This window comes from Mobula birostris, chromosome 24, assembly GCF_030028105.1.
Source record: "Mobula birostris isolate sMobBir1 chromosome 24, sMobBir1.hap1, whole genome shotgun sequence".
Classification (NCBI taxonomy): Eukaryota; Metazoa; Chordata; class Chondrichthyes; order Myliobatiformes; family Myliobatidae; genus Mobula; species Mobula birostris.
This window is the reverse complement of record NC_092393.1, coordinates 53115223-53142352: the sequence shown is the minus strand read 5'-3', so window position 1 is coordinate 53142352 and position 27130 is coordinate 53115223. Positions and strand designations below refer to the sequence as shown.

Here is a 27130-nt window from a genome sequence, read left to right as displayed (position 1 = left end):
ACATTTTTCCCCCTGAAACAGAAGTTTTTAAAAACTTGAAGGCTTTGGTTTATGGTAAGGGATAGAAAATTTGGATATGATCCTGGGAGAATATTTTTCTCAGCTGAAGAAAGGCTGAAACCAGGGACACGCCGCTCAAGGAAGCGGTGGAAGCAAGGACTTGCCCAAGAGTTGAGTAATTATTCACAATCTATGTGGATCAGAAATAACATCTCCACCTCGCTGACAATCAACACTGGCGCACCTCAGGGGTATGTGCTTAGCCCTCTGCTTTACTCTCTCTACACCCAGGACTGTGTGGCTAGGCACAGTTCAAATGCCATCTATGAATTTGCAGAAGATACAACCATTGTTGGAGAGAAGAGGGTGTACAGGAGGGAAATATTTCAGCTTAAGTGGCATCACAGCAACAATCTTGCACTCAACATCAGTATGAACAAAGAGCTGAACATGGACTTCAGAAAGGGTAAGACGAGGGAACACACATCAGTCCTCATAGAGGGCTCAGAAGTGGGAAGAGTGAACAATTTCAAGTTTCTGGGTGTCAGTATCTCTGAGGATCTAGCCTGGGCCCAGCATATTGATGCAGCTACAAAGAAGGCGTGATAGCAGCCATATTTCATCGGGAGTTTATAGAAACATAGAAAACCTACAGCACAATACAGGCCCTTTGGCCCATAAAGCTGTGCTGAACATGTCCTTACCTTAGAAATTACCTACGGCCTCTACTTTTCTAAGCTCCATGTACCTATCCAGGAGTCTCTTAAAAGACCCTATCGTATCAACTTGAGGACATTTGGTATGTCACTCGCACATTTCTCCAGACATACCATGGACAGCATTCTAACTGGCTGAATCACTGTTTGGTATGGGGAGGGGCTACTGCACCGGATTAAAGTAAGCTGTATGCAATTATAAACATAGGCAGCTCCATCATGGACACCAGCCTCCATAAGTATCCAAGACATCTTCAACAGCAAGGCCTCAAAAAGGCAGCATCCATCAGTAAGAACCCCCATCACCCAGCACATGCCCTCTTCTCATTGCTATCATCAGGTAGGAGGTACAGAAGCTGAAGGCACACACTCAATGATTCAGGACCAGCTTCTTCCCCTCTGCCATCCAATTTCTGAATGGACTTTGAACACATGTATTGCAATTCAGTTTTTTTCTGTTACTGTATTATGTATTGCATTGTACTGTTGCTGCAAAATTAACAAATTTCACGACAAATGCCAGTGATATTAAACCTGATTCTGACATTTGAATTGCCAAGATACATTAAGTTACAGACCAAATGCTCGAACATACCAATAGATTAGATGAAAAACAAATAAAAGTGGTTGCTGGAATCGGAAACAAAAACAGAAATATGGCAAGAACTCAGCAAGTCGAGCAACATCTGTGGAAAGAGAAACCAGTTAATGTTTCTGATCAGAAGTCTCTCATCAGAACTGGTTTCACTTTCCATTCATGCTGCTACTTACTGGCCCTGTTCTTCCGGCATTTGTCTAACTACGGTATAAATGCAGACTGTATGACTACAATAAGATTAAAATACAAGGTGGTGGAAGCAGATTTAATTAGTGCATTAAATTGCAGGGGAATCTGCAGGGCAGTTCAGAAAGATTGACAGGGCTAGTTTTACATAGAATCGGTGACTCAATGGGCCGAATAACCCGTAAACCGCGCTGTGATGCCAAAACAGCTGTAGGGAGCTGAGGAACGATAGTCAAGCATAACTGCAAGACCCTCAGTCAGCAGATGCCTGAGAGGGGCTAGAGTGGGGACAGGGGGACCCGGCGGCCTGGGGGGAGAGGGCCGAAGCACCCGGTGGTGTGCGCCCTTACTCTCCTACAATCACCGTCCCCTACAGTCCCGAGAAGGGCCGTCTTCCCACCCCATCCCGGTGCGATCCGATCCCGTCCCGTCCTGTCCCGTCCCGCGCCGACCCCCAGCCTTCCATCCCGCTCACCAGCACGGCCTTATCTTGCTCGGTCACTCGGGACCGCTTCTTCTTGCCGAACAAGTTTCCCATTTGCGCTGCCTCGGTCCGGGCCCGGCCACATTCCCGTCCCAAGGAGAGCAACCACCCGCTCAGCTCCGGCTGGGAAACGTCCCCAAACGCCCGGAGGCCCGGCCCAGGCCGCGCCGTCCCCCTGGTAACCACGCCCGGGCTCCACCTACGGGGAGCTGCCAGGGTCAAGGCGTACGGCGCGCCGTCAGTTCGAAATCCTGCGTCTACTCCAGCAAAGGATTAATTCATTGATCAAGATTCGATACATTAATAAAAATAACAATATTTTTGCAGCTATGGGTCACTTTTTAAAGAAATAACGGGATGGAATGCGAATGGGAACAATTGCACAACACTTTACTTTTGTGTCATTTGATTTTGCTATGGAAATGACAGTAAATCGTCTTTGGATCAGCCATGAAGAAATGGGGGAGTAGCCTCAACGGGCCAAATGGCCTAATTCTGCTCCTACATCCTATGGTGGACTTTAGAGATGGGCACATGGATGTTAGAAAAAATGGAGGGTTATGTGAGAGGGAAGGGTTAGATTGTTCTTGGAGTAGGTTAAAAGGCTAGCCCAACACTGTGGGCCGAAGGGTCTGTACTGTGCTGTACAGCTCTATGCTTAAATGGACAAACAAATCACATGGGATTACATAGAAATGCATCACAAACGTAGGCTTTTCAGTACAACCATCCCATGCCTGTCTGTGCTCCAGTCCAATATAAGCAGGGGTTCCCAACCTTTTTTTTCTGCCAAGGGGCCCTACCGTTATCCAAGGGATTGTGTACCCCAGGTTGGGAACCCATGCGTCCAGTGCCCTCTCTCACATATCCTCATCCAGCCCGTCCTCAAATGCAACAATGCTTTTCACAGCAACCACTTCTTGCCGTGAGAGCAAGTTGCACGTTCTCCAAAAGACATAGGAACAGAATTAGGCCAATCAGCCCAGCGAGGCCGCTCCGCCATTCCATCGCGGCTGATTTATTATCCCTCTCAACCCCATTCTCCTGCCTTCTCCCCGTAACCTTTGATGCCCTGACTAATCAAGAACCTATCAACCTCCACTTTAAATATACCCAATTGTTGTGTCTGTACAACTACATATCAAATAAATAAAGGCACACACTCTGAGGTGAAGTTAACATGCACAGTATATTCACTTTGCAGAGAAAGCAACAAATCAATTTGCCTGTGTAAGTTATCAGTCAATGACTAGCGCTAAGGGGAGTCACTGTGCTGCAAGAAATAGATCCATACATTACACTTCCTCTCCCATTAGATTATTGTATCATAAGCTGTATTTGTAACAAAACATTCAATTTCCCTTTAACAAACCATATTCAAATAACATGCCTTCACAATACAGTAACGGTGTTTTCAGTTGATTTTTCTCTTTTTAAGTAACAGTCCGTAACTAACTTCGCTATGCCAGTCTTTTGGGTGGCGCTGTTTCTTTCAAGATGGCGCCTCTAGACCTGTGGCATCAGGTTTGGCAGGTGTCTTGTCAAAGTCAACCTTCTCTGTTGCAGGTGTCACTTTGCTGCTGGTAACATGACCATCACTGAGAGGTAAGTCCGGTGGCTGGAATGTGTCCTTCTTGTTGGATGCAGTCGACTCAGGTGTGTTCTTTGGCTGAGCATCCAGTTTCTGGTCCACATGATGTCTCCATGTCTCATCTCCAACATCCACTGTGTCTGTCAGTGGTCCAGTTCTTGTAGCTACCCTACTGGGTGTCCATGACTTCTCAGTAATCACGCTCTAGGACTTTAGATTAGATTAGATTATGAGGACACGCAGTCCTTTTTTTATTGTCATTCAGTAATGCATGCATTAAGAAATGATACAATGTTTTTCCGGAATGATATCACAGAAACACATGACAACCTGACTTAAAAACTAACAAAAACCACATAATTAGATTATGAAGGCATGCAGTCCTCTTTTATTGTCATTTAGTAATGCATGCGTTAAGAAATGATACAATATTTCCTCCGGTGTGATATCACAAAACACAGGACAGACCAAGACTGAAAAAAACTAACAAAAAACACATAATTATAACATATAGTTTCAACAGTGCACAACAATATCGTAATTTGATAAGAACAGAGCATGGCACGGTAAAAATCTCAAAGTCTCTCGAAAGTTCCATCATCTCACGCAGACAGTAAACCTCCAACTTGCCGATGCAGCATCCTGGAGGCACCCGACCACAGTCCAACACCGAGTCCGTCCGAAAACTCCGAGCCCCCGACCAGCTCTCCGTCACCAAGCACCGAGCACCATCTCTGCCGAGCGCTTTGACCCTGGCCCCGGCAACAGGCAATAGGCAAAGTCGAGGATTTGGGGCCTTCGTCTCCGGAGATTCTTGATCGCACAGTAGCAGCGGCAGTGAAGCAGGCATTTCAGAAGTTATTCCAGGTGTTCCTCCGTGCTTTTCATGGCTGTCTCCATCAAATCCGGACTGTGCACGGCCCCCTAGTTACACATATGATATTCATTTGGAATGGCCACGCATACTGTGCCGCACAGCCATCTTCTCCTCCCTCCTCAACTTCCTGTCCAACCTCAAAACTCCTGGCAGCTGGCTGAACTGTTTATCCTGCACTTCCCACCGTAGATCAGGTTTCAGGAGGTCTATATGGGATCGCAAATTCCTGTTCCTGAGCAACATTTCAGGTGTTTGATTTGTCGTCGCATGAACAAAGCTCCGATACATGAAAAGGAAGTTGTCCACCTTGTGCTGCAGAGAAATGTCCTCCTTGCCCATCGCTTTAATGGACTCCTTGAAGGTTTAGATAAACCTTCCAGCCAACCCATTTACTGCTGGGTGGTGAGGAGCTGACTTGAAATGTCTGATGGCATTTTTCTTCATGAACAGTCTGAACTCTTTTGACGAGTATTGTGGTCTGTTGTCACTCACTGTTGGTTCTAGTAAGCCACTTTTGGAAAAGGTAATCCTCAGAGTGGGAACAGTCTGTTCTGATGTGGTTGACTTCATTGGTATGATCTCAGGCCTCTTCGACTGAGCATCCACAGAAACCTGAAGTCCATGAATGGCCCAGCAAAGTCAATATACACTCTTCACCATGGTGAAGATGGCCACTCCCATGGGTGTAAAGTTGCCAGTGGGGGTGCATTTTGAATTTTGTGGCATCCTGAGCAGCTTTGGGTCAAGCCTTCAATCTGTCTATCTATTCCCAGCTACCACACGTAGCTCTGGCAAGAATCTTAACCATGACTGTGTACCCAAGTGTCCTGCATGCAGATTCTCCGATACTCTGGTGCGCAGGTTAGAGGGAATCACAACACAACACCCACACATCAGGGCCCTTTGACATGCAGACAGCTGGCCTCGTCTCACTCAGACCTCTGGTAGGATTACCATGAGCTGGCTATCCTTGCACGGCGATTTCGTAGGCTTTTGACAATGTTGGGTCATTCCTTCTTTCTCTTGTATTTGTTACGGGTAGCTGGTCTGCCAAAACTGTGTGGATACCTCTACTGGGTCACAGAATGAAGCCTTTTCTTCTTCAGTTACTAACAGTGGAAGACATGACAAGCCGTCAGCGTTGTGGTGTTATTTGGTACCCTTGAACACTATGTCATAGGAGTGGGCTCCTAGGAAAAGTGCCCAACATTGCAGCCAGGTAGCAGACAGGAATTCCCTTCCTGGGGTTAAAAATAGACTCAAGGGGCTGGGGGTCTATCACCAGAGTAAACTTTTGTCTATAGAGGTAGTGATGGAACTTCTTTACTCCCCTAAGGGCCTCTCGGACGATCTGTGTATAGTTGCATTCTGCGCTTGTCAGTGATCTTAAAGCAAGTGCAAGTGGGCGTTCAGCTCCATCTTTCGTAGTGTGCAACAAAACTGCTGCAATGCCATAAGGGGATGCATCGCACACCAGTCTGATGGGCAGCGACGGGTCATAACGGGTGAGCAGTTTATCAGATGTCATTAGTCTCTTTGTTTCCTTGAATGCTCTTTCACATCTTTCCGATCGTTCCCATTTTTCTCCTGTCTGTTACAGTGTGTTCAATGGCTGCAGCACTGTAGCAGGGCTTGGGAAAAACTGATGGTAGTAGTTTACAGTGTTGGTACGTGGTCAAGTGGTTAAGGCGTCGATCTAGAGATCTGAAGGTTGCTAGTTCGAGCCTCAGCTGAGGCAGCGTGTTGTGTCCTTGAGCAAGGCACTTAACCACACATTGCTCTGCGATGACACCGGTGTCAAGCTGTATCGACCCTAGTGCCCTTCCCTTGCACAACATCGATGGCATGGAGAGGGGAGATTTGCAGCATGGGCAACTGCCGTTCTTCCATACAACCTTGCCCAGGCCTGCGCCCTGGAAACCTTCCAAGGTGCAAATCCATGGTCTCACGAGACTAACGGATGCCTATTAAGTTTACAGGCCCAAGGGTGACCTGAGTTGTGACACATTTTCCAGTTTTGGTGCCTGCAACACTGCTTCAGTCTTCTCTTGTGTCTTATGTAAGTCATGCTTGTTAGTGACATGTACACAATATGCAACTTCATTCTTGAAAACTCACATTTCTCTCTCTTTGTGCACAGACCATACTCACTCAGCCTGTTGAGCACTTTTATCAAGCTTCTGGAGGTGCTCGTCATTATTCTTGCCAGTCACGATGATGTCAGCAAGGTAACATTGTGTTCCTGGGATACCTTGGAGCACTCAATCCATTGCTCTCTGCCAAATTCCTGCAGCTGATGTGACGCCAAAGACGAGACAGTTATACTGGAACAGTCCCTTGTGAGTATTGATTGTGAGGAACTTCCTGCTTGACTCCTCAATCTCCATTTGCAGATAGGCTTGTGACAAGTCAATCTTCGAAAACCTCGCCCCGCCTGCCAAAGTTGCAAAAGTGTCTTCTATTCGTGGCAGGGGATACTGCACGGTACGCAGCACCGGGTGGATACACACTTCAAAGTCCCTGCATATGTGAACAGCTCCAAACGATCACCGGGACAATGGGCATGACTCAATTGCTCCACTCAAACTTGAAGAGAATGCCAGGTGCCTCCAGGCTCTGCAGGTCAGCATCTGCTTTAGGACATAGTGCGTAAGGCACTGGGCACACGTTATAGTTCCTTGGTGTAGCTGCTTCATCCAGTTCAATTCTGGCACTCATGCCTTTGAGTTTACCAATAACCTTCTCAAACACCTTCTCATTAGTAATCAGCAGCTGTGACTAGAGCTACCATTATGGCTGCAGTTGCCTGTTGCTGACACTTTGACTGAGGGCTTTGATTGTGTGCCAGCCTAGTTGAATTTTTCTCAACCATTCATGTTTGAAAAGTGCAGGCTGTCCACTTTTCAACACATAAAGCTCTAACTGCTAAGTTTTGCCTCCGTATGTCACATTCACTTTCAGCTCGCCCTTGGGAGACACTTTTACACCCGTGTAGGACCTTAGAATCACCGAGGTCTTTTCTAAAGGTAGCTTAGAAAACCGTCTGATATAGTCAGCCTCTGAAATGACAGGCAAGCTGACCCTGTATCCAGCTCCATTTTCAGTTTTACACCAGACACATCTGCTGTGATCCATATCATTTTGTGATCTACTTCAGTAATGCTATTCAGTTCTTCTCCGTGGATTGTCACCTTGTCGCGGTGGAGAAGCTTGTGTGGTCCTGTGATCCCGAGAGCAATGCCGTCTGGAGCTATGCTCCTGGTAGGGTCACCCATGGTGGTAAGGTCGAGGGTGAGGTCCCTGACAAAGAACAATCCAACCAAGACCTCAACGGTGGAACAGGCGGACAAAGTTACTTCGAACTCAATGACTGTGAAAGCAGATGGAGGCTGCAACAAATCCATCAGCTTCAATCGTCATGGTTTCCATGCCATTGGAATCAGTTGGTTGATTTGTGAAGTATCGTGTGCTTCTTGGAATGCAACAAGTACATATTAAACAAATACATGCACAGGTGTCTTTGCTCTGTGGGCCACTTCTTCAGAATGAACACCATCATCCTTGACCTCGAGCGATAACCATGACGATGGGCTATACAGTTCTAGGCATGACAGTTCACCTTTGTCAGACTCTGTGTTGTCTGATTCAGTTTCACATTCAGTCACTTTATGTATTTGTTTAGTTTTGTGTTTGAAACTTTTCACTCTGTGTGTTTTTTCTTTTTAGTTGTGCTTTTTGTCTCACTTGCCAACCCTCCCAAAATGGCGTTCTCTGTGACATTTTCTGCAAACTTTTTCCAGTGGTGGAGGTGGATACGATAGGGTCTTTTAAGAGACCTTTGGATAGGTACATGGAGCTTAGAAAAATAGAGGGCTATAGGTAAGCCTCGTAATTTCTAAGGTAGGGACATGTTCGGCACAACTTTGTGGGCCAAAGGGCCTGTATTGTGCTGTAGGTTTTCTATGTTTCTATGTTAAGTCTTCAATGGTGGAGAGGCTCGTGTCCATATTGGAGCTGGCTGAGTTCACAGCCCTCAGCAGTTATTTCCAATCCTGTACAATGGCCCTTCCGTGCCTGACGGTGATAGGCAACAGACAATAGGTGCAGGAGTAGGCCATTCGGCCCTTTGAGCCAGCACCGCCATTCACTGTGATCATGGCTGATCATCCACAATCAGTACCCCGTTCCTGCCTTCTCCCCATATCCCTTCACTCCGCTATCATTAAGAGCTGTATCTAATTCTTTCTTGAAAGCATCCAGAGAATTGGCCTCCACTGCCTTCTGAGGCAGAGCATTCCACAGAACCACAACTCTCTGGGTGAAAAAGTTTTTCCTCAACTCCATTCTAAATGGCCTACCCCTTATTCTCAAATTGTGGTCTCTGGTTCTGGACTCCCCCGACATCGGGAAAATGTTTCCTGCCTCTAGCATGTCCAATCCCTTAATAATCTTAAATGTTTCAATCAGATCCCCTCTCAGTCTTCTAAATTCCAGTGTATACAAGCCTAGTCACTCCAATCTTTCAACATATGATAGTCCTGCCATGCCGGGAATTAACCTCGTGAACCTACGCTGCAATCCCTCAATAGCTAGAATGTCCTTCCTCAAATTTGGAGAACAAAACTGTACACAATACTCCAAGAGTGGTCTCACCAGGGCCCTGTACAACTGCAGAAGGACCTCTTTGCTCCTATACTCAACTCCCCTTGTTATGAAGGCCAACATGCCATTAGCTTTCTTCATTGCCTGCTGTACCTGCATGCTTACTTTCAGTGACAGATGAACAAGGACACCTAGATCTCGTTGTATTTCCCCTTTTCCTAACTTGACAACATTCAAATAGTGAATCTGACTTCCGGTTCTTGCCACCAAAGTGGATAACCTCACATTTTTTCTCATTAATCTGCATCTGCCATGCATCTGCCCAGTCACCCAACCTGTCCAAGTCATCCTGCATTATCTCGACATCCTCTGCACATTTCACACTGCCATCCAGCTTTGTGTCATCTGTAAATTTGCTAATGTTACTTTTAATCCCTTCATCTAAATCATTAATGTATATTATAAATAGCTGGGGTCCCAGCACCGAGCCTTGCGGTACCCCACTAGTCACTGCCTGCCATTCTGAAAGGGACCTGTTAATCCCTACTCTTTGTTTCCTGTCTGCCAACTAATTTTCTATCCATGTCAGTACCCTACCCCCAATACCATGTGCTCTAATTTTGCCCACTAACCTCCTATGTGGGACCTTATCAAAGGCTTTCTGGAAGTCCAGGTACACTACATTCACTGGCTCTCCCTTGTCCATTTTCATAGTTACAACCTCAAAAAATTCCAGAAGATTAGTCAAGCACGATTTCCCCTTCATAAATCCATACTGACTTGGACCAATCCTGTTACTACTATCCAGATGTGTCGTAATTTCATCTTTTATAATTGACTCCAGCATCTTCCCCACCACTGATGTCAGGCTAACTGGTCTATAATTGCCTGTTTTCTCTCTCCCTCCTTTCTGAAAAAGTGGGATAACATTAGCTACCCTCCAATCCGCAGAAACAGGTCCTGAATCTATAGAACATTGGAAAATGGTTACCAATGCGTCCACGATTTCTAGAGCCACCTCCTTAAGTACCCTGGGGTGCAGACTATCAGGACTGGGGATTTATCAGCCTTCAGTCCCATCAGACTATCCAACACCATTTTCTGCCTAATGTGAATCTCCTTCAGTTCCTCCATTACCCTAGGTCCTCCAGCCACTATTACATCTGGGAGATTGGTTGTGTCTTCCCTAGTGAAGACAGATCCAAAGTACCTGTTCATTTCCTGTTCGTCTGCTATTTCCTTGTTCCCCATAATAAACTCACCTGTTTCCGTCTTCAAGGGCCCAACTTTGGTCTTAACTAATTTTTTCCTCTTCACATACCTGAAGAAGATTTTACTATCCTCCTTTATATTCTCAGCTAGCTTGTCTTCATATCTCATCTTTTCTCCCCGTATTGCCTTTTTAGTTATCCTCCGTTGCTCTTTAAAAGTTCCCCAATCCTCTGGCTTCCTGCTCATCTTTCCTATGTTATACTTCTTCTCTTTTATTTTTATTCTGTCCTTGACTTCCCTTGTCAGCCACGGTCGCCCCTTTCTCCCCTTAGAATCATTCTTCCTCTTTGGAATGAACTGATCCTGCAACTTCTGTATTATTCCCAGAAACACTTGCCATTGTTGTTCCACTGTCATCCCTGCTAGGGTATCTTTCCAGACAACTTTGGCCAGCTCCTCCCTCATGGCTCCATAGTCCCCTTTGTTCAACTGTAATACTGTCACTGCCAATTTTCCCTTCTCCCTCTCAACTTGTAGATTAAAACTCATCATATTATGGTCACTGCCTCCTAATGTCTCCTTTACCTCGAGTTCCCCTATCAAATCCGGTTCATTACACAACAATAAATCCAGAATTGCCTTCTCCCTGGTAGGTTCCAGTACAAGCTGCTCTAAGAATCCATCTCGGAGGCACTCCACAAACTTCCTTTCTTGGGGTCCAGTACCTACCTGATTTTCCCAGCCTACCTGCATGTTGAAATCCCCCATAACAACTGTAGCATTACCTTTGCGACATGCCAATTTTAACTCTTGATTCAACTTACACCCTACATCCAGACTACTGTTTGGGGGCCTGTAGATAACTCCCATTAGGGTCTTTCTACCCTTAGAATTTCTCAGTTCTATCCATACTGACTCTGCGTCTCCTGATTCTATGTCGCCCCACACAAGGGACTGAATTTCATTCTTCACCAACAGAGCCACCCCACCCCCTCTGCCCACCTGTCTGTTCTTTCGATAGGACGTATACCCTTGGATATTCATTTCCCAGCCCTGGTCCTCTTGCAGCCATGTCTCTGTTATTCCTACAACATCATACTTGCCAATTTCCAACTGAGCCTCAAGCTCATCCACTTTATTTCTGATACTTAGTGCATTCATACATAATACTTTTAATCCATTACTCCCCTCACCTTTCCCATCGATTCCTATTGCCCTTTTTTTTAAGATTATGAGAACACTTAGTCCTCTTCTTATTGTCATTTAGAAATGCATACATGCATTAATAAATGATACAATGTTTCTCCAGAGTGATATCACAGAAAAACAGGACAAACCAAAGACTAACACTGACAGAACCACATAATTGTAACATATAGTTACAGCAGTGCAAAACAATACCATTATTTAATGAAGAACAAACCATGGGCACAGTAAATAAAGTCTCAAAAGTCCCCGAGTCGATCGACTCCCGAGTCCCCGATAGCAGGCAGCAAAAGGGAGAAACTCTCTGCCGATACCTTGGAAGCAGCCGACCACAGCCGACACTGAGTCCATCCGTCCGAAAACTTCGAGCTTCCGACCAGCCTCTCCGATACAGCCTCCCGAGCGCCATCCTCTGCCGAGCGCCTTCGACCTCGCCCCGGCCGCTGAGACACGCAAAGCCGAGGATTTCGGGGCCTTCTGCTCCGGAGATTCCGGTTACCACACAGTAGCAGCGGCAGCGAAGCGGGCATTTCAGAAGTCTTCCAGATGTTCCTCCGTACTCTCACGTCTGCCTCCATCAAATCAGAATTGTGCACGGTCCCCTACTTGACAGACTACAGATATCATCACCGGAAAGGCCGCGCGCTGCTATCGCGCCGCCATCTTCTCCTCAATCAATAAGTAAGAAGCTGTCCTTATGCCTGGTGATATGTACTTTCAGCTTTTTTTAACTTCTGCCCAATGGGAGGCGGGTGAAACCAGAATGCCTGGAGTGGGTGATGTCTTCGATTTTGTTGGCTGCTTTACCGCAGCAACGAGTATTTTAGTGAGAAGCCATGGAGGGGGTCTGGTGTTGGTGACGTGCTGAGCCGTGCCCACAGCTCTCTGCAGCGTTGGGCAGAATGAATCCACAATGCAGTCAGGGAGTATGCTTTCTGTGGTGCACTGATAAAAATTGGTGAAGGCCAATAGGGACGTGCCAGATTGCTTTAGCCTCCTGAGGAACTAGAGCTCCTGCTGAACTTTCTTGGCCAGGGTGTCTATGTGGCTCAACCAAACAGGCTATTGGTGACGTAGGTTCAGATCTTGGAACCTGAATTTCTCAACCCACTCCACCTCACTGATCTGGGTTCAATCCCGACTTCGGGTGCTGCCTGTGCTGAGTTTGCACGCCCCTCCTGCAATCACATGGGTTTCATCCAGGCCCTCCAGTTTCTTCCCGCATTCCAGAGATGCGCTGGTCAGTTGGTTAGTTGGTCACTGTAAGTTGCTCTTATTGCATAGGTGAGAAGGAGAGCCTGGGGGAAGTGGATGAGAATGGGTGAAGAATAAAAGAAAAAGAAAATGGATTAATATAGGATTAGTGTAAATGGATTGCCCGTGGTCAGCATGGACTCAGTGGGCAGAAAGGCCTGTTTGAGAGCTGTATGACTGATTTTAACACAGAAATATAAAGCTGCTGCCAGAGAAGCTGTAGTTTTCCCCAAGGCCACAGGCTGGACCTCTCTTTTTATTTGCTGAAAGTAAATTACTCGGGATTTGAAAAGTCACGTGGTTATTGAGTCTGTATTTGAAAGTAGCTCTACTCTGCCACCTCTACAAAGACAACAAAACTCTTTCCCTTCAGACTCTCATCTAGCCCAAATGCTTGTTGTCATCTCAGTTTTGGTTCTTCCTATACCTTCATCCTATAAACACAAGCGATTCTTCGGGTGCCCCTGACACCAGTGGGTATAGCTTCTCTTTTGCCTGTACCTTCAATGACCTTCAATACTTCTAACAGATCCCCTTCCAAGTTCTGTTCCGATTTCTCCATCCTGTCCATACACCCCAAGATATAGGTGCAGAAACAGACCATTCAGCCCATCGAGTCTGCTCTAGCATTCAATCATAGCTATTTTTATTTTTCAACCCATTTCTTCCACCTTCTCCCTTAACCCCTTACCAATCATGAACTTATCAATATCTGCCTTACATACACACAATGGCCTGGCCTTCACAGATTCAAATTATCCTTCTGATCTCCATACAGAACAGAGACATCAAATGTTTCCTGCATGTTTCCTACTCGTTACTGTTATATTATTTGATAAGTGTAAAATTTCTACAATTAAGGTTTCATATTAAGACCACTTTAAACTGCAAGTAGAAATAAAATACTTAGGCTGTACACATAACCAATGCCCCTTATCCTTGGAATAATTCCTGGAAATTTATTTTGCATTTTCTCCAAAGCCATTGCATCTTTCCTAGGTTAGGCATCCAGAACTGGATGAAAGGGTGACGCCTCTCTGTCCCTTTATTGAAGAGAGAGAGAGCCTGGGAACGATTAGTTTTTGTTGTACTGCAGATCATGGTTTCTCTTGGGGGCTTTGCTATTGCTTGCTTCGTGGGTGGAGGGTGCTGATGCTTTTTTTTTGTTGAGCTAAGTAGGGAGGGCGAGGATGTTGGTTTGCTGCTGCTTTGCGAGAGGGAGCTTTCACTGTCACTCATTCTTTGGCGCACTCTTCTGCGTTTGTGGATGTCTGCAAAGAACAAGAATTTCAGGTTGTATATTGAATACATTCTCTGATATTAAATGGAACTATTGAATTATTGAACTATTATAACTATTGATCCTATTCCAGTGTTCGATAAAAGTTCATCATGACTACCTTGTTCTTGTTCTCTGTGTTAATATTCACAATCCCGAGGGTCCTGTCTTTTTAAGCACCCTTTCAACCTGCCTTGTCGTTGCCCTGGACCTCTCTGCTCTTGCATCCCTCTTGCACCCTCTAGCTTTTAAGCCCGAGTATATATTTAATAGGTTAAACAAGTCAGCAGTCCTCATACCAACTCCTGTTGAATTCCGCTGTGTGCTTCCCTTTTAAATGAAATAGAGCCTTTCAGTTCTGCTGCTGATTGCTACGTATTCATGTGTATTTTGACCCTTATGAATTGCTTTCGAGCTTCCCTGTGTGTTATGGACTGAACGGAATGTGAGAGGGCATTCTGGGTAACACACATAAAAATTGCTGGTGAATGCAGCAGGTCAGGCAGCATCTATTGGAAGAGGTACAGACGATGTTTCGGGTCGAGACCCTTCGTCAGGACTAACTGAAAGAAGAGATAGTAAGAGATTTGAGAGGAGGAGGGGGAAGGGGAGATCCGAAATGATAGGAGAAGACAGGAGGGGGAGGGATGGAGCTAAGAGCTGGAAAGTTGATTGGCAAAACGGCAATCCTATCCCCTTGTCCATTCTATTGCACGGCCTCCAATCTTGGAGACATGCAGCACTTCACCGCCTCCACAGCATCTGTTCCAGGGTGTCAGAGTTCCTCTTGTCCTTACCTACCACCCCATCTGCCTCCACATCCAACACTTCATCCTCTGCAACTTCCAGCATGTCCAAAGGGATCCTACCATTTAACATATCTTTACTCTGCCCCCCCCCCCCATTTTCCACAGGGATCGCTCCCTCCATGATTCCCTTGTCCATTCGTCCCTCCACACTAATCTCCCTTCCGGCCCTTATCCCTGCAAGCAGGCAAAGTGCTACACCAGCCCATTGACCTCCTCCCTCACCTCCATTCAGGGCCTCAAACAGTCCTTCCAGGTGAGGCAACACTTCACCTGTGAATCTGCTGGGGTGGTCTATTGCGTCTGATGCTCCTGAAGCTTCCTTCTCTACATTAGTGTGTCCCCTGGTAAATCGGGGGAACTGCTTCCTCAAGAACCTCCACTCCATCAGCCACAAGCGGGACTTTCCGATGGCCAAGCATTTTAATTCTGATTCCCATTCCCGTTCTGACACGTCAGTCCATGGCCTCCTCGTGCTGAGATGAGGCCCTCTCAGGTTAGAGGAACAACACCTTATATTCTGTCTGCGTAGTCTCCAACCTGATGGCATGAATATTGATTTCTCCCTCCAGTTAAAAAAAATTCCCTCCCCTCCCTTCTTCCTCTATTCCCAACTCTGACCTTTTACCTCTTCTCACCTGCCTATCTCCGTCCCTTGGGTTCCCACCCCCCCCTCCCTTTCTCCTATGGTCCACTCTCCTCTCCTGTCAGATTCCCTCCTCTCCAGCTCTTGACCTTTCCTACTGACCTGGCCTCACCTATCACCTTCCAGCTTCCCCTCCCCCTACCATTTATCCTGGCATCTTCCCCCTTCTTTCTCAGTCCTGAAGAAGGGTCTCCGCTGTAGACTGTTTATTCATTTCTGTAGATGCTGCCTGACCTGCTGAGTTCCTCCAACATTCTGTGTGTGTTCCTTTCAACAAGTCTGTTCTTGAAGTTGCCCTTTCCTCATGGACCATCTCCACTACTCCTGAACGTATTATTAACCAAGTTACACATGATTTCCCTGTAACAAATCCATTCTGGCTTTCTTTAATCATCTCACACAGGTCCAAACGATTGCTTATTCTGATCCTGGTTATTGTTTTTAGAACTTTCCTATCACCAAGATTATATTGACTGGTCTGTGGTTATTGGATATATCCCTGCCTGAGTAATATTTGCAATTCTTTTTCTCGGGGATCACTCCTGAATCTGTACATATTACTGTTTCTAGTTTCTATTAAGAACATTTATAACATTTTCAGATATTCTTCATGGAGAAACCAGAAGATGGCACCAAAGTATTTGTGTTTGACTATTTTTTAAAAATTCATTGACATGCTGTGAAAATGCACAGATTTATTTGTCAAACTTAAAATGTGTTATAAAGATCCAGCCCTTTGTAATAATGATCAAAGTGGTACAGGGAGAATCTACATTTATCAGCAAGTAACCTTTATTGTCTCAACTAAAAACCGCGTGGGTTGTCAAACTAACTACCTGTGTGCAGACCCAATGGGATTCCCTGAGCTTCCATGAACAGTCAATGAAGAGGAAAGGTTTACCCAGGAGACAATTCTGCACTGGCCAGGCATTCCTCATGGTCCCAACCTCCATGTATCTGTGGGGTCCTCCTCAACTGCAATGGTTAGTTTCTGGATAGTTATTGCTGTCTTGTATTTGAACCTCCTGACTCTTATAGTGTTCCTCGTTAGTGCAGCTGATGCATCTCCATCCCATTGGCTCAAGGTCACCTGACCTTACTGGCTCAGATCCAGGGCTACAACCAGCATCGTCCTGTTGTTTCTGCCCTTTCCCCCAGCCTTGTTCCTTTGTTCCTTCCAACTCTGACTGGTTGAGACCAATCAAACTCAGTAACCCAGACACTAAGATTTCCAGATTGGTGCTTCAGCAAGTCTACCACTTTACGTAATAAATAGCTACTCGTCTGAAAATGGTCTCAGCTTTAGCAGTTGAAACTAGTTGTGTTCACATTTGATTGCTCTGAATGGATTATCCCAGAGGAAATATCAGTTCAGAGTTCACTATGTGGGAGGCTTCAAGAACAGTCTCACAAAATGGCTGCCTCCATCTCCTTCAGGCACATGGCAAGACCCAAGACATTTGTTTTTTCTCCTTCCACTGTCCTTAATTCATCCAAATTCACTGATTTGTAGACTGTAGTTCTTTCTGGCCAACAAATATAAGCACTCCAGTAATTCCAAAGTATGATACCATAAGACCATAAGACATAGGAGCAGAACTAGGCCATTCAACCCTTTGGGTCCACTTGGCCATTTCATCATGGCTGATCCCAGATCCCAGACAAGCCACACACCTGCCCTCTCATCATATCCCCTGATGCCCTGTCCAGTCAGGAATCTATCAACTTCCACTTTGAACATACCCATGGACTTGGCCTCCACCCCAGTCTGTGGCAGAGTGTTCCATGGATTCACCACTCTTTGGCTAATTCCTCTTTACCTCTGTTCTAAACAGCCACCCCTCAATCTTGAGGCTGTGCCCTCTAGTTCTGGATACCCCTACCAGAGAAAACATCCTCTCTATATCCACCTTTCAACATTCGGTAGGTTTCAATGAGATCCTCCCACATTCTTCTAAATTCTAGTGAATACAGGCCCAAAGCTGCTATGTTAATGAAGTGTCAGAGGCCGAGGCATTTGGCATTACCCCTGGTCACAAGTTTGGGTTCAGTACACCAACCAAACTGGAAACTCAGGAAAATAACAGTGACCTCACACATTCCCTAGAAGGTAGGAGAATGAGGGAAGATTTGATAGAGGTATACAAAATTATAAGGGCTATAGATAGGGCAATTGCAAACAGGCTTTTTCCACTGAGGTTGGGTGAGACTAGAACTAGAGGTCATAAATTAAGGGTGAAAGGTAGAATGTTTAACGGGAACATGAGGGTAACTTTACTTAGAGGGTGGTGCACATGTGGAATGAGTTGCCAGCGGACGTGGGTTTAATTTCAACATTTTGAAAGGTTCAAAGGTTCGGTATGCTGGCTGTTGGTGTAGTGGCATCAGCACTGGACTTCAAGGCAGATGGTCCTAAGTTCAAACCCAGCTGAGTCCCAACCTGGGCAGCACAGCATCTGCGCGGAAGAAAAGCCTGGCAACCTACTTCCGTATCTTGCCGTGAAAACCCTACGGACTATTAGGTCACAAACAGTCAGATTCGACTTAACGACTGAATGAAAACAACAAACGTATCCCTCTGCAACTCTGAGATTCGTCTTCTCCAGATAGCCACGAAACAAAGAAAGGACATGAAAGTCGTTCAATGACAAACATCAACCCCGCCCTCCGCACAAAAAAGAACACCATCCTGATTATCAACCCCCCCAAAACCCCGTACCCTCTCACAAAATGGAACAAGAACATTGAACCCCCAAACCCCACACTACAAATCAGAAAGAAATGGGTGAAAAACATGGAATATAAAAACTATAAGTCTGAGAAGATCCACAGTCCATAAACACAATAGTCCAATCCATAATGCAGAACCATGGTAACATCTTCCATTGTCAACAAAGAGGGAGACACCATGCAAGTGCAGAGATCTACCTGCCCATCCCAGCGAGTCACACAGACTCCTTCTTGGGCAGCAATCAAAAGAAAGACAGACAGGACTAAACTCTTGCTTGCCTTCCGAATTTGCCTCGATGTCTCAATCTTCCTCGATACTTCATTAATGGACACTTTAATCAGCAAAATGGAGCTTAACATCAGCTCGTGCCCCGTCTTGAAGTTTCTACACCTTCAGGCCGTCCAAGTATGCATTTGCTTCCCGTAATCTTCCTGAAGACAGCGAAGCACTGGATCACTCAAACAATCACAGGCTCGAATAGTTCCAGAAGCAAGATTCAAAGGATCAAGGAATCAAAGGTTCAAAGGTTCAAGGTTCATTTTATTGTGAAAGTACGCATGTTCAACACAACTCTGATATCCGTCCACTCCAGATAGCCATTAAATACGGAAAGACCATGGGTGTTGATGAAAGAAAAGACATCAATTTGTCCCCCTACTCACCGGCATGAAAAAGGAACAAAACTCACAGATCCCAAAACATCCCCCTCCCCCACAGCAAAAAACAGCCACAATAACTTTCACCGACCCTCTGCACATAACAATCCCCAACCCCCCTCACTCGTAGAAAGAAACAGTGACAGTAACACCAAACCTCCAACTCTCCCCCTTCCACACAAAAACTAACAGATCACCCACCCCCCAGCTGTCCACACAGAAAAAAAACCACCAATAAACTGAAGGAAATCAACAGTACAGTCCAATAATCACATAAATCTTCCTTCTCCCGTCTGCGTGAGATGTGGGACTTTCCAGAGACTTTGAACTTTTTTACTGTGCCATGGTCTGTTCTTCATCAAGTTATGGTATTGTTGCACTGTTGTAACTATATGTTATAATGATGTGGTTTTTGTTAGTTTTTCAGTCTTGGTCTGTCCTGTGTTTCTGTGATATCACACCGGAGGAATATTGTATCATTTCTTAATGCATGCATTACTAAATGACAATAAAAGAGGACTGCGTGTCCTCATAATCTAATCTAATCTAAAATCTCAGAACATGGGAAACATATTTTCGTCTGCATGCGGAGAGAGCAGCCACACAAGCTCTGTCCTTTCATAAAGAGTGCCCATTGACCCAGGTCTAAATGCGCCGATCCATCTGCTGGCTGTCTCTATTGGGAGCCATCACTGACCCCCTCCGCATTCACCTCGATGCTTCAGTCTTCCTCGCTGCTTCGAGACGGAGTCATTCATGACCCTGCGCCTCATCTCTGGTATTTACAGCTTGTGTTCTCAGTCCTTTTCAGCGCCCCCCCCCCCACCACCCCCATCTCTGATCTCCACGAGGCAGGTCTCCGGACACAACACAGCACTGGTTCCTTCGATCAAGATTCAACATTTCAGCATTCTCAGAAAGTGGAATGAACTGCCAACGGAGTATTCAGGTTCAATTTCAACAGTTAAGAGAGATTTGGATAGGTCCCTGGATGGGAGGGGTATGGTCCAGCTGCGGGTCAATGAAACTTGGCAGAATTCCGCTATCGTGGATTAGATGGGCCGAAGAGCCTGTTCTGTGCTGTGCTGTAGAGGTCTATGACTCTATGACACGAAAAAAGCACCTGACTGCACTGTGGGCACCGAATAGTGTAGGCATTCCTGGAGCTCCACATGAGTTGAGTGGCAATGGACAAACCTAGCGAGCCCTTGCCAACATCTCCCTGGCAACCTCCTGCCATGAGCACCACCATCTTAGTCTTTCTCCAGGTTTAAATTCATTTCTCATTTAGAACATAGAACCTAGAACAGTACAGCACTGCCCAGGTCCTTTGGCCCTCAATGTTGTGCGGACATTTTAGCCTGCTCCAAGATCATTTGATCTTAGATTATCAAGATCTAAGGTCACATTGAGGAATGTGAAAGGAACTTCCATTTTTGCTAAATTTCTTCTAGCACTTTGGGCATTTAGTTTTGAGGAGTGCTGAGATCAGCGGGAGGGTCAGGGATCGGGATTCTGATTTCTGTCTACCTCTGGCTTGTTTGGCAGAGAATTACTCAGCAGACTGCCTCCTGGTAGCAAGAGGGCTGAGTCAGATGCTTTAAATAAGTCTCAGTTCAAGCCTTTGATGTTAGTGACGTTTATATTTTCTGACAGAGAACAGAACCAGTCATTACTCAGACCAACAAACAATGCAGAGTTTTGATCCGAGACATCAAAGCTTTCTCCTCACCCACCACCCTCCATTCCATAGATGCTGCTTGACCAGTTAAGTTCAAAGTTTCATGTTCACAAACTTACTTGAAAGATAACCGAAATTCTCATCCTATTCATTTAAATGTACAGGTTTCCCCCACTATCCGAAGGTCGAGCGTTCCTATGAAACCGTTGGTAAGCCGAAATGGCGTAAAGCGAAGAAGCAATTACCATTAATTTATATGGGAAAAATTTTTGAGCATTCCCAGACCCAAAAAATAACCTACCAAATCATACCAAATAGCATATAGAACCTAAAATAACACTGACATACAGTAAAAGCAGGAATGATATGATAAATACACAGCCTAGATAAAGTAGAAATAATGTATGTACAGTGTAGTTTCACTGAACAGAATCGGGAAGATTAAGCCAAAAGCGATTTGTAGCAAAAAATCAGTATGTACACGTATGCTCACGTACACACATGCGCACACACCTGCCTGCGCAAGGCTTTATGGTCATGGTAGTCTTTCTCGGGGTAAACACAAGTTTAAAGCGGGCGTCTTTTTTCATAGAAGTGAAAATCCTCTTTCAGTTAGCGAAAGCAGGTACTAATGTAAGTCTTTCGTAAAAGCGAAATGTCGTAAAGCAAACGCTCGGAAAGCGGGGGACACCTGTACTACAAGTAACAAAGGTCCTAACACTGTTTCTTTTTGTGCATCACGCGATACAGACTTCAATGTTTCAAATGGTTCAATTTAATATCAGAGAATGTATACAGTATACAACCTGAAATTCTTACTCTTCACAGACATCCACGAAACAGAAAAAAAATCCAAAGAATGAATGACAGAAAATGTTAGAACTCCAAAGACCCTTTCCCTCTCCCATGTACTTGCAGCAGCAAAAGCATTAACCCCCCTCCTCCCTCTGCCCCCATGCTCCAGCCACCACCCATCATGCAAGCAACAGCAAAGCCCCCAGAGACTATGATCTAGAGTCCATCAAAAACTACTGTCCATCCCAACACTTCGACGTCTCCACAGGCCCTCGCTCTCACTGGTCTCTAGTCAGAAAAACACCTACCTCCTACCCCAGCCAGTTCTTCAATCCAGTTCACTTCAGATTCCTTGTGTCCTCATGGTCTGGACCAGCCTACCATGTGGAACCTCAACAGAAACTTTATTGACCTCCATGTACACCACAGCTTCCACACAACCATTCGATTTCCTTAGTTACCCTTTCAAGAAACCCAGTCACATTTGTGAAACATGATCTCCTCTGCATGGAATTGTGCTAATTCCTCCTAATCAGTCCCGGCCTTTCCAAATGAACATATATCCTGTTCCTCAAATTATTTCCAAAAACTGCCCTACCACTGATATAAGACTGACTAGCCTGGGATGCGGTTGACCCAGGGGCCAGCATAGACTTGATGGATCAAGTTGCATCCCCGTGTTTTGTAAGGAAATATGAAACATATAATTATGACTACACTTCAAAAGTTGGGGCTGCTCGGGTTTGTAAAGGCGGGTTATAAACTAATGCAAGTTCCTTCTTTGCCACCCAGTCAAGTAATAAACAGCTACAGTATACACAAATGTACACTCAGTAGCCTCCTTATTAGTTACGTCTGTACACCCGCTTGTTGATGCAAATATCTAATCATCCAATCATGTGGCAGCAGCTTAATGCGCTAAAGCATGCAGACATGGTCAAGAGGTTCAGTTGTTCAGACCAAACACCAGAATGGGGAGGAAACGTGATTTAAGTGACTTTGACCATGGAATGTTTGTTGGTGCCAGAGGGGGTGGTTTGAGTATCTCAGAAACACAGAATCAGGTTTACTATCACCAGCAATATGGTGTGAAATTGGTCGTTCTGCGGCAGCGGTACATTGCAATACAACACTTCTAAAAACTATATACAGGTCGACCTTCACTAATCCGACTACCTGTAATCCGGTTCCTTCAATAATCCGGCACTGATTATGCTTAATGTGATCCTTCTGTAATTCAGCATTTTCACTAATCCGGCACTCCTCAGGTCCCCATGGTGCCAGATTAGTGAAGATCGACCTGTATTACTAAATTAAGTAGTGCAAAAAGAGAGCAAAAAATAAAAAAAAAAGTATAGTGAGGTAGTGTACAATGTCCATTTAGAAACCTGATAGAGGTGAGGAAGAAGCTGTTCCTAAAACACCGAGTGTGTGCCTTCAGGCTCCCGTACCTCCTGTACAGAGGGGAGGAGAAGATGGCGGCGCGATGCAGTGTGCGTGGCTGTTCCGAAATGATATCGTATGTGTTAACTGGGGGCCGTGCACAATCCTGATTTGATGGAGACGGCTGTGAGAAGCACGGAGGAACATCTGGAGAAACTTCTGAAATGCCTGCTTCGCTGCCGCTGCTACTGTGCGATCGAGAATCTCCGGAGGGGAAGACCCCAAATCCTCGGCTTTGCCTATTGCCTGTTGCTGGGGCCGGGGTCGAAGTGCTCGGTGCTCGGTGTTGGAGAGCTGGTCGGAGGCTCGGAGTTTTCGGACGGACTCGGAGTTGGACTGTGGTCGGATGCCTCCAGGATGCTGCATCAGCAAGTTGGCGGCGCTGGAGGCTCACCGTCTGCATGAGATGATGGGACTTTCGAGAGACTTTGAGACTTTTTACCGTGCCCATGATCTGTTCTTTATCAAATTACAGTATTGCTTTGCATTGTTGTAACTGTATGTTATAATTATGAGGTTTTTGTCAGTTTTTCAGTCGGTTTGTCTTGTGTTTCTGTGATGTCATTCTGGAGAAACATTGTATCATTTTTAATGCATGCATTTCTAAATGACAATAAAAGAGGACTGCATGTCCTCATAATCTAATCTAATCCTCTTTGAAGATTAAAGACCTGGATGCTGGAGGTCCTTAATGACAGATAACACCTTTTTTAAGAATCGCTTTCCGAAGGTGTCCTGGGTGCTGGGGAAGCTGGCTCCCATGATGGAGCTGGCTGAGTTTGCAACTTTCTGCAGCTTTTTCTGACCCTGTGCAGTGGCCCCCTCCATACCAGATGGTGATGCAGCCAGTTAGAATGCTCCCCACGGTACAACTGTAGAAATTTGGAAGAGCCTTTGCTGACCAACCAAATCTCCTCAAGCTCCAAATGAAATATAGCTGCTGTTGTGCTTTCCTTTTAGTTGCATCAATATGTTGGGCCCAGAACAGATCTTCAGAGATGTTGACACCCAGGAACTTGGAGCCACTCACTCTCTCCACTGCTGATCGCCCAATGAGGGCTGGTGTGTCTTCCCTCGACTTCCCCTTCCTGAAGCCCACGATCAATTCCCTGGTCTCACTGTCGTTCAGTGCCAGGTTGTTGCTGTGACACCACTCAACCAGCTGTATGCCTTCTTGTCACCATGTGAAATTCTGCCAACACTAGTTGCCAAAAATACTGCCAACGATGGTTGTGTCACTGACAGATTTATAGATGGCATTTGAGGAGGAGGTGTTAGTTCTGATCTGTGATCTCCTGATGACGAAGTCAAGGATCCAGTTGCAGAGGTCCGGGGTTTGAAACTTGTTGATTAGTACTGAGGGGAAGATTGTTTTGAATCAATAAGCGGCAGCCTGACGTAGGCATTGATATTGTCCGGGTGATCCAAGGCCGAGCAGAGAACCAGTGAAACTGCATCTGCTGCAGGTCTATTGTGGTGATAGGCAAATTGCAGCCGGTCCACGTCCTTTCTTAGGCAGGAGTTGATCTAGACTTAACAGAGGATGGTGCAAAAAACTGAGAAAAACATCCAGTGAGCGGCAGATCTGTGGGCGAAAACACTTTGCTAGTGAGAGAGGTCAAAGGAGAATGGCCAGACTGGCTCAAGCTGACAGGAAAGCGTCAGTAACTCAAACAACCAGGCATTACAACAGCGGTGCGCAGAGCAGCGTCTCTGAACGCACATCAAACTCTGAAGTGGATGGGCTATAGCAGTGGTCCCCAACCACCGGGTCGCGGACCGGTACTGGGCCGCAAAGCATGTGCTACCGGACTGCAAAGAAATGATGTGATTTGGCAATGTGAAACGATATGAGTCAGCTGCACCTTTCCTCATTCCCTGTCACACCCACTGTTGAACTTGAACATAGGGTTACCAGCTGTCCTGTATTTGCTGGGACATTCCGTATATTGGGCTAAATTGGTTTGTCCCATATGGGACCGCCCTTGTCCCGTATTTCCCCCGCTAAGGTAGAGTGTTCCTATGAAACCTTTCATAAGCCGAAATGGCATAAAGCAAAGAAGCAATTACCATTAATTTATACGGGAAAAATTTCTGAGCATTCCCAGACCCAAAAAATATCATACCAAATAGCACATAAAACCTAAAATAACACTGACATATAGTAAAAGCAGGAATGATACGATAAATACACAGCCTATATAAAGTAGAAATAATGTATGTACAGTGTAGTTTCACTATACAGAATTGGAAAGATTAAGCCAAAACTAATTTGTAGAAAAAAACTGGCACATACACGCATGCGCACACAGGTGCCCGTGCAAGGCTTCATGGTCATGGTAGTCTTTCTCGGGGTAAACACAAGTATCCCGTATTTGACTACTACTTTTGTCCCTTATTTGGGAGTGAGAAAGTTGGCAACCCTACTTGATCACCCGCCCCCCCGCCCCCCCCGTCGGCCAGTCTGCAAGAATACTCTCAATATTAAACCGGTTCGTGGAGCAAAAAAGGTTGGGGACCCCTGGGCTACAGGAGCAGACCGTTCCGGGTTCCATTCTTGTGACTACTTCATTAGGTACACTCCTGTACCTGGTAAAGCGACCACTCAGTGTACATCGAGGAAATGTCTGTGGACCAGTCTTCAGTCTGTTGACCAGCTTCATTCAGCCCACAGCCTCTGCAGGAGAACAGCCCAGAATCTTATTGTATGTTTAATTGTTCCTGGCTGTGAAAAATGAAGCCATCACAAAATCATCCTGATTTATGTGTTTAATGTTATCATTGCAAAGAACAAGCATTCTATGATTTGAGTGATTATTATAATTTACACTGAAAATACTGCTTGAGTTGAAGATCTGCTTTATCAATAATGGAACAGTTTCCCCGAAGATGGAGAGTACGTTCACAGACGGCCACTGCAATCGATCTGATTTTAGTTTCAATCCGAGTCCGGGAGGGATTCTCCAGTCTTCTAACTGGTTCTCTTGTGGAGTTATTCAGGTTTTTAAACCAAATGGTGCAACAGCCTTTCCAAAATAGCATCTCAAGTGTTGAGAAATGCACTCAGAATCTATGGAGGAGCATTATTAAAAAAAAGACTGAGGTAGAAATGAGAAATTAGCACTGAAGATGAAGATGGGAAAAAGGTGTTGGCTCTCCACGATCATCCTGTCCACCTCTTTCAAGTTGTCCCTCATCCTCCTTGACTCTAAAGAGAAAAGCCCTATCTCGCTCAGCCTTTCCTTATAAGATCATAAAACATGACAGCAGAATTAGGCCATTTGGCCCATCGAGTCTACTCCGCCATTCAATCATGTCTGATTATTTTTCCCCCTCGTTGGCCCCACTGGATTAGACATTCTCTCTAATCCAGGCAACATCCTGGTAAATCTCCTCTGCGGCCTCTTTTCATGATCTTTTCTTCACTTTCACGATCTGGGCATCACGGGCCAACTGTTGTTGCTGTCCGTCAATGCCCTGGCTGGGTTATTTCAGAGGGAATAAGCACCTCTTAATTGTATCTGATTTCACCACTTCCTCTTGCAGTGTATCCCAGATATCACCCTTCTGTGTAAATAAAACTCACTCCTAAGATCACTTTTCAATCTTCTTTCTCTCACCTTCATACCTCCTTCCCTGAAGGTCATTACAGGGATCCACCTCCCAGCTTAGGGAAACCACTTCAGTCCTGATGCAAAAATCCACCTCCAAATGTGGACAATTCCTTTCCTCCCACAGGTGCTGCTGGGCCCATTATATGATGGATGTGGAAGCTTTAGGGAGGGTGCAGAGGAGACTTACCAGGATGCTGCCTGGATTAGAGAGCATGTCTTGTGAGGACAGGTTGAAAGAAGCTAGAGGTTTTCTCTTTGGAGTGAAGAAGGATAAGAGGTGACGTGATAGAGGCGTACAAGATTATGAGAGATGAAGACAGAGTGAACAGTCAGCTCGTTTTTCCCAGAGTGGAAATGGCCAAATACCAGACGAAATCCTTTTCAGGTGAGCGGAGGAGTGAAGGAAAGTTTTGGGGAGACGTCAGAGGCAGGTTTTTTACACAGACAGTGGTGGGTGTGTGGAACATGCTGCCAAGGGCGGTGGTTGAGGTAAATACATTAGGGACATTTCAGAGACTCTTACAGGAATGAAAGGAAAATAGAGGGATATGGACTAGGGAGGAGGGATGGGTTAGTAGGTTAAAAGGCCAGCACAACATTGTGGGCTGAAGGGCCTGTAGTGTTCTATATTCTATGACCTGCTGTGTTCCCCCAGCAGACTGTGATCGGTTTAATGAGCAGTGACATCACCTTTACTACATAAGGCAGCTCTTTAGCAAAGACAGAGACAAATCTGATCTCCAATTAATGACC

General features: G+C 45.5%; 1 protein-coding gene across 1 annotated transcript in view; it reads right to left on the bottom strand.

Annotated features, from left to right (window-relative positions):
• chmp6b (charged multivesicular body protein 6b) overlaps positions 1-2187 on the bottom strand; it is a 38881-nt gene extending 36694 nt beyond the window's left edge. The window contains exon 1 of the mRNA XM_072242723.1: positions 1976-2187. Within this exon, the coding sequence (XP_072098824.1) occupies positions 1976-2038 (63 nt within the window). The 5' untranslated portion in view covers positions 2039-2187. The remainder of the gene's footprint in view (positions 1-1975) is intronic.
• Positions 2188-27130: the final 24943 nt, after the last annotated feature.